Below are 11,569 nucleotides of genomic sequence, written 5' to 3' on the forward strand. Positions count from 1 at the left end.
GGAAATTTTTGATCTCTCTCAAGAGATCATACATTTCTTTAGGAAATTTTTGATCTCTCACAAAAGATCATAAATTTCTTTAGGAAATTTTTCATCTCTCCTGAGAGATCATCAATTTCTTTAGGAAATTTTTATTCTCTCCGAAGAGATCTTCAATTTCTTTAGGAAATTTTTCATCTCTCCCGAGAGATCATTAATTTCTTTAGGAAATTTTTCATCTCTCCCGAGAGATCATCAATTTCTTTATGAAATTTTTGATCTCTCACGGAAGATCATCAATTTCTTTAGGAAATTTTAGATCTCTCCCAAAGGATCATCAATTTCTTTATGAAATTTTAGATCTCTCCCGAGAGATCATCAATTTCTTTAGGAAATTTGTGATCTCTCCAGAGAGATCATTAATTTCTATAAGGAAATTTTGGATTTCACTTAAGATATCATTAGTTTAAATAGCAAAGTTTCGATCTCTTCAGAGAGATTAACTACTTCTATAGGAAATTTTTAATTTTCAGAAAGTTTTCAATATTTTACGCAAATATAAAGGTGGGATTTGAGCTTTATGTGTGTTATGAAGCTTAAACATAAAATATATAAAAGAAACAATTAATAAAATAAAAAATTTATTAAAAAAAATATTTAATACATAAAATTATTAGGCTACAGTTATATAAATAAAAATTATATAATTAAATAAAATTAAATTAAACATTAAATATTAATACAGAAAATTGTAAGTTTTTTCTCCAACTAAAAGTAGGTCTTTCTTAATAAAATCTACTAAAGCTAACAAAACGAACACTAGTATTTTTTTTGATTAATTAGTATTTTAACTTGTTAAGCTTTATATAATTTCATCAGTCCATTTTTAAATTTTTACGAAAAAAAAATAATCTCTATGTCTTTTTTGGTCTAAACATATTAAATATTTATATTATTTGGTATTTCACTACTATTGGAGGAATTTCTTAAAGTTGCCGCAAAAATATTATTATTTGAACTCATGCGTTCAGCAAAACGTTTAAAAATGTTTGAGCCAAAATTTAAACTTGTATTACTGCGACTAGTGGAGCGACGCAATAAAACATTATTATTGTCGGGGGCATCTTCTGACACCGTCGACATTTGGGTATCATCATTATTTGCCTTAGATGTTTTGTTGGTGGAGGAGAAAGAGGTGGAATTGGTGGTGGCGGTGGTGTTGACTTTCGTTCTTTCACATATACAACTAAAACGATCACATTGAGGACATAAAAGTGCTTTATCCAACTGAAAGATAATTTATATAGAATAGAAATTTTGAGGTTGTGTTTTTAACGAAGTTTTTTCTTTTTTTTAAGAGTTAGACCAAAGGTTAGTCTTTGTTTTTGTTTTTTTTAATTCCTTTAAGAATGTATGCAATTAATGTTACTGTTAGAAAAATGTAAAAGAATGTAATATTAGAAAGTTGTTTTGAAAAGGTATATAAGTAACAATGCATGACATTAGGACTACAAGTAGTATGAAGGAAAGTAAGAAATTGAAGCTTTTTTTTTAAGGTAGAATTCATTTTTAATGTTTAGTGCAATGGAATTAGTAAGAGATGTACTTGTATGTTGAATGTGTTTCAAATGTTTTTTTATATAGAAGAAAATTTAGAATTTCGTATTTATCCACAACTTCAATATTCTAATCTTTATGTTGCTAGTTGGAAAATCAAATTTGTATGCCCTTTCAAAAATGTTATAAACTTTAGACCTTAATTACGTTTTGTATCTGGTATTGAATTCAATTATTCTTATTTCGAAAACTTCATTTTTGATCTGTTTATCATGGACACAAACCAATACTTAATAGTGAATATCATAGTTTTAACAAAGACACAAACAATTTAAAGCACACACACATGCATACACTTAGATTTGAGCAAGCTCAAGCAGGAAATACATTTACATTAAAGAAACAAAGGAGGAAACATCTGAAAAATCGGAAAAGTAAATCTCTAACAAATCATAAGATATCCACCGTCGAACCGATACGATGCCTTTAAATTCATTGTTAGTGATAATCTGTTTCAGATAATATCGTTTAAAAGCAGAGAATTGAACTAAAAGGCCAGAATCGTGGACCATAAAGAACAAGTGCTGACTGTATTTCAATGGTCTCACGTCAAGAGACTACTTTGAGAAAACTAGTGCCATTTCGATGTTAAAAAAGTTAAAATCCGCTCTCTGACGAGTGGCAAGATGTTGTGTTATAATTGGATTTGTTAAGGGATGCTTTTTTACCGATTAGCCGAAGGCTAAGAAAGAAAGAACTGCGATGTCAAAGACAAAAATCTTGTTCAATAGTTTGCGTTGGAGTGAGGAAATACCTGGCATCAGATCTCTGAATCAGATGACAAAGAGATATTCTTCGTTACAGCGTTAACACACCCTGCCAAACATTGCAATTAGGATTGCGGGAGCAATAAGGACGTCGCCAACAAAAGCCTTGCTAACTGTAGGGAATTAGTTACCAGCTGGTCTGATGGTAATACAACTAGCCCTTAATTCTGAAATCAGACCTAACCTATGTGATTCGTGGTCTGGCAGTAAAAACAATTCTTGCAGCTTAATGTAGACTATTGCATTGCTAAACCTTATTGCAACAGAAGCTATCATATCCGAATTCCTGCTAGACGTTCCCACGACAATTGGATCTTCGCTCCGGAACGACCCAAGTCATACTCGGCCAAAGATTGTCAACCCAGCGACAGCTGTATCAACCGAAAGTTTTTTCCCAGGAAAGAACTATCGGCCACAGTGGAACTGTTACAACAACAACAATTCCTGCTAGGAATTCAGTAAACGAGTCCCACTCAACCAATGATGTAACGAATGTTTACACTAATGGCTCCAAAAGGAGTAAAAGTTATGAGTTCTGGGTTTTACATTGAAAGATTTGGAATTAAATTTGATACTACCTTTAAGGCACACCAAAGTTGCGACCAAAAAGTCACTGGTTCAGACTAAACTATATGAAATCGGTCAAATTAGATGGTTTAACTCCCACATCAAGCTTATTGTTAAGCATTCGCAGGGATCAAATAAGAATGCTGCTATCAATCATAACGAGACCACTATGCAATTGGCAAGTACGTCAGAAAAATGGGTCTCGAATACAGCGATTACTTTAGAAGTTGTCATAATGAGGAAGAAGTGGAAATAATACCTCACCAACTTTGCTATTGCCCATTATTCATTGAAAGCAGAAAACAATGTTTCGGGTTTGATGCTCTCTCTTGTTTGATGTAGCTAATTGGGATATGCCTGAAACTTTATGAATCAAATCGGCTGGTTTAAATCTGAAAGTAATGAGTAGTGCTTTAATGGACTCCTATAAACACTAGGTCATCACAACGGCACCGCAATAGGGTGAAACCACCTGGGCCACTCAAGATTGTTTGAGTGGCTAGCCTTCTTACCCAAACCTAAACAAGAAAATTTTTTAAAATTCTATAAAAAAGGCAAATTTTGAAAAATTTCTTTAAAATAGTTAAATTTCGAAATTTCCTTAATTATGTTGGTTTTTAATTTCCTTAATTAGTTTTTTTGTCCAGAAATAGACAAATTTCAACAAATTTCCCTATAAATGAAAAATTTTTAAAATTCTCCCAAAAATGCACCTAAAATGTTTGAAAATTTCTCCAAAATTATGCAAATTTTAAAAATTTCCCCCTAAATGGATTTTTAATTTTTTTTTTTATTTTAAAAAATATTAATTTCCCTTAAATTGACAAATTTTTACAATGTCCCCAAAAATGGACAACTTTCGAATTAATTTCTCCAAAATTGGACAAGTTACGAAAATTTCCCTATATATAGAAATATTTGAAAAATTTCTCAAAAATAAACAAAATTTTTAAATTTTCTAAAAAATTAAAAAAAAATGGAATTTGACAAATTTTAAAAATTTCCTAAAATTTTTTGGAAAAAATTTTCCAAAATTGGATGATTTTCAAAAAATTTTCTCTAAACGGAAAATAATTCCCTAAAAATAGATAAAATTTTAAAAAATTTCCCTAAAAATATACAAATATTGAAAATTTTACTCAAAATAGAAAATTTTATAAAATTTCCCCAAAAGTGGAAAATTTCGTAAAATCTCCCTATATATGGAAATATTTGAAAAATTTCCCATAAATAGAAACATTTTGAAAACTTTTCTATAATTAGAAAAATTTTAAAAATTTCCCTTAAATTGACAAAGTTTAAAAATTTCCCAATTTTAAAAAAATTTCCCAATTTTAAAAATTCCCCTAAAAATAGACAAATTTTTAAAGTTATCCTAAAAATAGACAAATATTGACAATTTTCCTCAAAGTAAAAAATTTTTTAAAAATGGAAAATTTTCAAAAATTTTGAAAATTTTTCTAAAACTAAAAATATTTTGAAATTTTTCCCAAAAATAAGACAAATTTTGAAAATTTCCCAAAAATATAAATTTTTTTTTTAAATTTCTACAAAAGTAGAGAAAAATTTTGAAAAGTTTACAATTACTAAAACTAAAAAATTTTTTAAAAATTCCAATTATTTTAAAAATTATATTTTGAAAAATTTTTATATTTGTAACCAATTTTACCACCACTTTTACTTGTTGTCTTGTAAGAATAAAAATACTGCAACAGTTTTGATGTTTTTACAAAATTTCTGTTTTAAATTATGATAAATCAACGATTTTTCAAAACCCCCAACGTCTATTATAACAATAATAATGTTCATTATTTCTTAAACAAATGACATTTAAATTATACTAGACAATAACAAACAAAACAAATAGACAAACACATATTTCTTAAACAAACAATTGGAGAGAGATAAGAGATAATATTACCATCAAAGTGAAACATTACTGTTGTAATAAATTACTTTCGTATGGATAAAACACTTAGTTTTTCTAGACTTGTTTTTTTGTTAGAACAAACAAATAATTAAACAAAATTTATTAGAAAACATGCATTAAAAATGGACTATAACTAAAACAAAGAGATTATTTTATAAGTAGAAAATTACACAAAAATCCCACACCATTTTTAAAAAAATTTTAAAAACAAAAAGAAAACATTATACTTACATTTAATTTTCTGAGCATATCAGTGACAATGTTAAATGCTGTCGTACGTGAACTAGCAGTCATTGCATTACCATTAAGTAAATTATCCGGATCGGCAAATGGTTTTCCTAGATTTAGCAAAACAAAAAAACAATACAAATTACCATTTTTCATATTAAATTTCAAATAGAGGAAGGAAGTATTAAACTAAAAAAATAACTAAAAAAATAGGAAAGGTAGTAGAGGGATAAAAGATTAATAGAATTTACACAGGGGGGGACAAACACAACACAAATGCACTTTGATTAACTAAATATAAATGAACAAAATTACTTAATTATGTGAAATGATTTACGACAATTATGATGAAGATGAAATGAACCTGCTTGATGATTTTATTTCTTTAATTAATGAGCATTTTTACAATGTATTTATTAACATTAATAGAAAAATAACTTAACATTTATAAATATTATACATACAAAAGAATGTTTGAATAAAAAATGTAATTGAGTCACTTTTATAAAAAAATTATCTCAATTAAAGTAAAAGAATTTTTTAAAATCTTTAAAATTTACACAATTTTTAGGAATACAAATAGGAATTTTAAATAGTATTTGTTTTAAATCAAAAAACACAAAAGTACAAATTGTATACAACTTACAAAATTAAAGAAAAACTAAAAATGTTTAAAAAAAAAGAGTTTTAAACTAACAAATAAATACTAATAGTCTTACCTAGACAACTTGTAACTGACAAAAAAATGTCATTTACCAGTTGTTCAAATATAACCATCGTTAAAGCAAAAAATTATGTAAATTTCCATTACAACATAGAAGACAAAGAAATGATAAAATGCATAATGAAACAAAATAAAATAAAAATATACATACGCTACAGTAAATAAAAAAAAACTTACATTACAAATATTAAGAGATTAACACTTAAAATATGTAAAAATACAAATAAATAAAAAGCGTATAAATATAATAAGATAATAATAAAATAAATAAAATGTGCTTTTTTTATAGTGTTTGTTTGTGTGTTGTGATTTAGACCCCTGTGTGTATTTTCATTTTTTTTTTTTTTTTTTTTCAACAAAAATTCTTAATCTTTTTTACGATACTTTTTAGTTAATTTTAAAGCGTGTCTGGTTTGTTTTAATGAACGGCATATCTTACTTTTTAATGAACGCTGTTGTAATTGATAATCATTAATATTTGTTGCTGTATTATTTGTTGTTCCTAACGTATTGGTATTATTAAGGGCTGCTGTATCGTGCGACTGCAACATTATATCACCATTAATGCCATTGGGTGTGGTAATTTCAGAGCCAGAACCCACCACCAGACCGCCATTCTGTGTACCGTTTGTGGAGGTGTAACGTGTTTTCACATTAAGTTCTTGTTTAAGATCTGTAAGCAAATAGGAAATATTTAATACAATTTATATAAATTAGATAAAATACAATTTGTATCTACCTCTCGTTTCATCCATTAATCTTTGTAGTTTTTCTTGTAAAACTTCTTTTTCATCTACTTCCATTTCAAGTAATGCATTCTTTTCATATGCTTTATCCAGCATTCGTTCAAAATCTACAATACTTTCATTTAGTATACGATGCGCTCGTTCTAAATCATCATTTTTCTGTTCCAACTGTCGCAGGTAGTCTTTCATGGAATCTCGTTCTTTTTTCATATTTTCCAATTGTTTTTCAATGCTATTTAATTCCATACTATGTGATTCGAGTTTGATCTAAATTAAAAAGATTTAAAGAATTATGTAGTACTGAACTAGAACTGAACTAGAACTGAACTAGAACTGAACTAGAACTGAACTAGAACTGAACTAGAACTGAACTAGAACTGAACTAGAACTGAACTAGAACTGAACTAGAACTGAACTAGAACTGAACTAGAACTGAACTAGAACTGAACTAGAACAGAACTAGAACTGAACTAGAACTGAACTAGAACTGAACTAGAACTGAACTAGAACTAGAACTGAACTAGAACTGAACTAGAACTGAACTAGAACTGAACTAGAACTGAACTAGAACTGAACTAGAACTGAACTAGAACTGAACTAGAACTGAACTAGAACTGAACTAGAACTGAACTAGAACTGAACTAGAACTGAACTAGAACTGAACTAGAACTGAACTAGAACTGAACTAGAACTGAACTAGAACTGAACTAGAACTGAACTAGAACTGAACTAGATCTGAACTAAAACTGAACTAGAACTGAACTAGAACTGAACTAGAACTGAACTAGAACTGAACTAGAACTGAACTAGAACTGAACTAGAACTGAACTAGAACTGAACTAGAACTGAACTAGAACTGAACTAGAACTGAACTAGAACTGAACTGAACTGAACTAGAACTGAACTAGAACTAGTAGAACTGATAAAAAGACTCTCGCACCACGAGTTTTTTATAAGTTAATGTAAAAAGTGTTATCATTCTGGTAATTATGTCACAAAAATGTTTACTATAAATGTTTTAAACATGTTTATACCTTTAAAGCAAATATAGTAAATAGATTAATACGTTGGCTATATTCCAACTGTTTTAAATTTAGACCTTATTAAATTCTTGGCGACATATTTCTGGCCACAATTACATTGTGAAAAACATCTAAGAATACCGCTAATAGCTAAATAAAAAACACTTTTAAATGAAAAATATCAAATCCAACAAATTACTATTATTATTTTTTTCTTCGGTATAAAAGTTATGAATAAGCTTTAGGCTATTAAAGTGTAACGTTATTAATAATCAGGATTTCAACATGTTTCTATATTTAATAATATGTAAAATATTACGAAGTAAAGAAAAGGAAGAAATTAAATAAAGTTATTTCTATGTTTTCTATTGAGCAAATTTGCTACAAAAGGAAAATTCTCATAAAATAATAAATGTTTATAAAGCTAAAAATAGAGTTTTTAAAAGAGGTAATTAACAAATGGAAGAAACGTTATTGATTTTTGCAATACACAATAGAAAACAAATGTAGCAGACGTAACAACTCATTCTTTATTTATTTTATACATTTGAAAGAAATTGATTTGACAAAATGTTCTTTAGTTCTTTTATTTCCTTTTAGCTCTAGACAATCAGACTATTGAACTTTCTCAATCAATATAAAAGTATATAAAATTATTTTGTTACGTTGTTTAATCAAGTACTTAAAGAGATAATGAATTCAATGATTTTGATTAGAAAATTTACGTACGTTTGCTGCTTTATATACGATACAAAGTGTACATTCTAATTTTGTCAAATATAAATTAAAAAATTCTTGTTCTAGTCCAGTTCTGTTCTAGTTCAGTTCAGTTCTAATTCAGTTCTAGTTCCGTTCTAGTTCAGTTCTAGTTCAGTGCTGTTAAAGATCCCATTTTTCTAGTTCAGTTCTAGTTCTTGTTCAGTTCTAGTAGTTCAGTTCTTGTTCAGTTCTAGTTCAGTTCTTGTTCAGTTCTAGTTCAGTTCTAGTTCAGTTCTAGTTCAGTTCTAGTTCAGTTCTAGTTCAGTTCTAGTTCAGTTCTAGTTCAGTTCTAGTTCAGTTCTAGTTCAGTTCTAGTTCAGTTCTAGTTCAGTTCTAGTTCAGTTCTAGATACAGTTCTAGTTCAGTTCTAGTTCAGTTCTAGTTCAGTTCTAGTTCAGTTCTAGTTCAGTTCTAGTTCAGTTCTAGTTCAGTTCTAGTTCAGTTCTAGTTCAGTTCTAGTTCAGTTCTAGTTCAGTTCTAGTTCAGTTCTAGATACAGTTCTAGTTCAGTTCTAGTTCAGTTCTAGTTCAGTTCTAGTTCAGTTCTAGTTCAGTTCTAGTTCTTCTAGTTCAGTTCTAGTTCAGTTCTAGTTCAGTTCTAGTTCAGTTCTAGTTCAGTTCTAGTTCAGTTCTAGTTCAGTTCTAGTTCAGTTCTAGTTCAGTTCTAGTTCAGTTCTAGTTCAGTTCTAGTTCAGTTCTAGTTCAGTTCTAGTTCAGTTCTAGTTCAGTTCTAGTTCAGTTCTAGTTCAGTTCTAGTTCAGTTCTAGTTCAGTTCTAGTTCAGTTCTAGTTCAGTTCTAGTTCAGTTCTAGTTCAGTTCTAGTTCAGTTCTAGATCAGTTCTAGTTCAGTTCTAGTTCAGTTCTAGTTCAGTTCTAGTTCAGTTCTAGTTCAGTTCTAGTTCAGTTCTAGTTCAGTTCTAGTTCAGTTCTAGTTCAGTTCTAGTTCAGTTCTAGTTCAGTTCTAGTTCAGTTCTAGTTCAGTTCTAGTTCAGTTCTAGTTCAGTTCTAGTTCAGTTCTAGTTCAGTTCTAGTTCAGTTCTAGTTCAGTTCTAGTTCAGTTCTAGTTCAGTTCTAGTTCAGTTCTAGTTCAGTTCTAGTTCAGTTCTAGTTCAGTTCTAGTTCAGTTCTAGTTCAGTTCTAGTTCAGTTCTAGTTCAGTTCTAGTTCAGTTCTAGTTCAGTTCTAGTTCAGTTCTAGTTCAGTTCTAGTTCAGTTCTAGTTCAGTTCTAGTTCAGTTCTAGTTCAGTTCTAGTTCAGTTCTAGTTCAGTTCTAGTTCAGTTCTAGTTCAGTTCTAGTTCAGTTCTAGTTCAGTTCTAGTTCAGTTCTAGTTCAGTTCTAGTTCAGTTCTAGTTCAGTTCTAGTTCAGTTCTAGTTCAGTTCTAGTTCAGTTCTAGTTCAGTTCTAGTTCAGTTCTAGTTCAGTTCTAGTTCAGTTCTAGTTCAGTTCTAGTTTAGTTCTAGTTCAGTTCTAGTTCAGTTTTAGTTCAGTTCTTGTTCAGTTCTAGTTCAATTCTAGTTCAGTTCTTGTTCAGTGCTGTTATAGATCCCATTTTTCACTTCATATCAATCAGTTCTAGTTCAGTTCAGTTCTAGCTAGAACTGAACTCAGTTCTAGTTCAATCCCAGGTCAGTTCTAGTTCAGTTTTAGTTCAGTTCTTGTTCAGTGCTGTTAAAGATCCCATTTTTCACTTCATATCAATCATATTTTATTAAAATCTAAATTTTCAAACAATAGCAGATAATGAGCTAGAGTTTGGTTGGAATATTTTATTATAATTATAAAGGTCACAAAACCTAACTCTTACTTGTTTTTTAATTCCGGTTTTGTTAACTTTTTAAAAAAAGGATGATTCAACTAACCTTAAGTGATTCATTTTCTTTTTCCACTGATGATAATTTAAATCTGAGATCTTTAATTGTTGCCTGTTTTTGATCAATAGTAGCATCCATTTCGGCTTCCATTTCACGTGATTGCTCAACGTATTCGTCATACTCCTGCTTAACATCTGTCCACCTAAATATTGCAAAAAAAAAATAATAAGAAAATTTCACATTTTTTTACAAATACAACAAACACTTACTCTTTGTGATAGAGTTTAGCCCTTTCCTTCCAATAACGACATTCGTCTTCAACACTATTAAACAGTGGAGGTGATTCCATCATAATTTTTTATTTGTTGTTTGTATGTGGTCGTTTTATGTGTGTGTATTTTTTGTTGGGTTGGGAGGATTGTGTTAATAGACTCTATCAAAGAGTTCAGTGAGCAAAAGTTTCGTTTCGTTTAAAATCCAGGGAAAATCGAATATAAATCCTTCCTGGTTTTAGGTTTTATTCGGGGGGAAAGTCTTTTAAATCAATTTTTTTATAAATGTTGTAAAAAAAATTGTTCAAAGATTTTGTTTGTATCTAATATTTTTTATATTTGCTTTCCCTGTTTTAATATCGTCGTCGTTTCGTTCTTTTTCTTTAAAAATTTTTCACAATTTTCACAAGTTTTTTTTTCTATAATGAAAAGATAAAATATAAATAAAAGTAAGATAAACACATGTAAGTAGCACTGTAGTTATAATTTTTTAAGTTGCTGGTGAAAAATCAATTAATTAACAAGTGTTTGTCTTAAGAAAATCCCACACTCTGCCACATTTTCTCTTTTTTCAGCAGTTTTTTTGTTAAAGCAACTGATTTTTCTACGTTGTTTTTTACGTTTATTTTTTTTCTATTGTTTTATTTTTCTTTTTCTAAATTTTTGTTTTTATTTTTACAATTGGGGTTTTCTTTTTGTTGTTGTGGTTGTTTCACTCCCGCTGTCACTTGAACTGCTCAGTAGCGTCAACAATAAAAAAAAACTTGTCTCGTCGCTGCGGCGAAGTACGGAAGCAACAACAAGCAAGCTAGTCAAGAAAAAAATCAGTGAAGTTTTTTTTTTTCATCCGTTTTTGCTTCTTCTTTCTCAAGGCAAAATGAAATCATCGCTTTTATTTTTATTGTTTTCGTTTTATTTATTGCCAACCCAAAAGGTTTTCTTCACCGTTTGACGATTCCATAAGTTTATAATATTATTTTTTCAATAACACTTACTTTTTTTTGTAAAATTTCTTTATTTTTTCTTAGTGAGTTTGGTAAAAGTTTGCAAAATAAAATTTTAGAACGAAACAATTGTGTGTTTGATATAAAAAATTTCACAGTTGTATAAAAAAGTACTTAGTGTGGCCAGATGTGTAAAATTTTTGA

General features: G+C 29.0%; 1 protein-coding gene across 2 annotated transcripts; it reads right to left on the minus strand.

Moving 5' to 3' along the window:
- Nucleotides 1-804: 804 nt before the first annotated feature.
- On the minus strand, nt 805-11,529 carry LOC119613381 (nuclear distribution protein nudE homolog). 2 transcript variants are annotated; one of them, XM_037969412.1, is made up of 7 exons: nt 11,417-11,529; nt 10,419-10,840; nt 10,198-10,351; nt 6,552-6,825; nt 6,252-6,485; nt 5,092-5,198; nt 805-1,266 (listed from the first exon to the last, which is right to left on the minus strand). In XM_037969412.1, exons 2-7 carry the CDS (start codon nt 10,499-10,501, stop codon nt 919-921), a joined length of 1,200 nt encoding a protein of 399 aa, XP_037825340.1. In that variant the 5' UTR covers nt 10,502-10,840; nt 11,417-11,529; the 3' UTR covers nt 805-918. The 2 variants fall into 2 exon arrangements, with proteins under 2 accessions (XP_037825340.1, XP_037825339.1); XM_037969411.1 differs by lacking the exon at nt 11,417-11,529 and having other exon boundaries at nt 10,419-10,961.
- Between the last annotated feature and the right edge of the window lie 40 nt (nt 11,530-11,569).

Source organism: Lucilia sericata, unplaced genomic scaffold (genome assembly GCF_015586225.1).
Source record: "Lucilia sericata isolate MDLA Ls3-8-SP2 unplaced genomic scaffold, ASM1558622v1 Contig002096F_arrow, whole genome shotgun sequence".
In the NCBI taxonomy this organism is placed as follows: Eukaryota; Metazoa; Arthropoda; class Insecta; order Diptera; family Calliphoridae; genus Lucilia; species Lucilia sericata.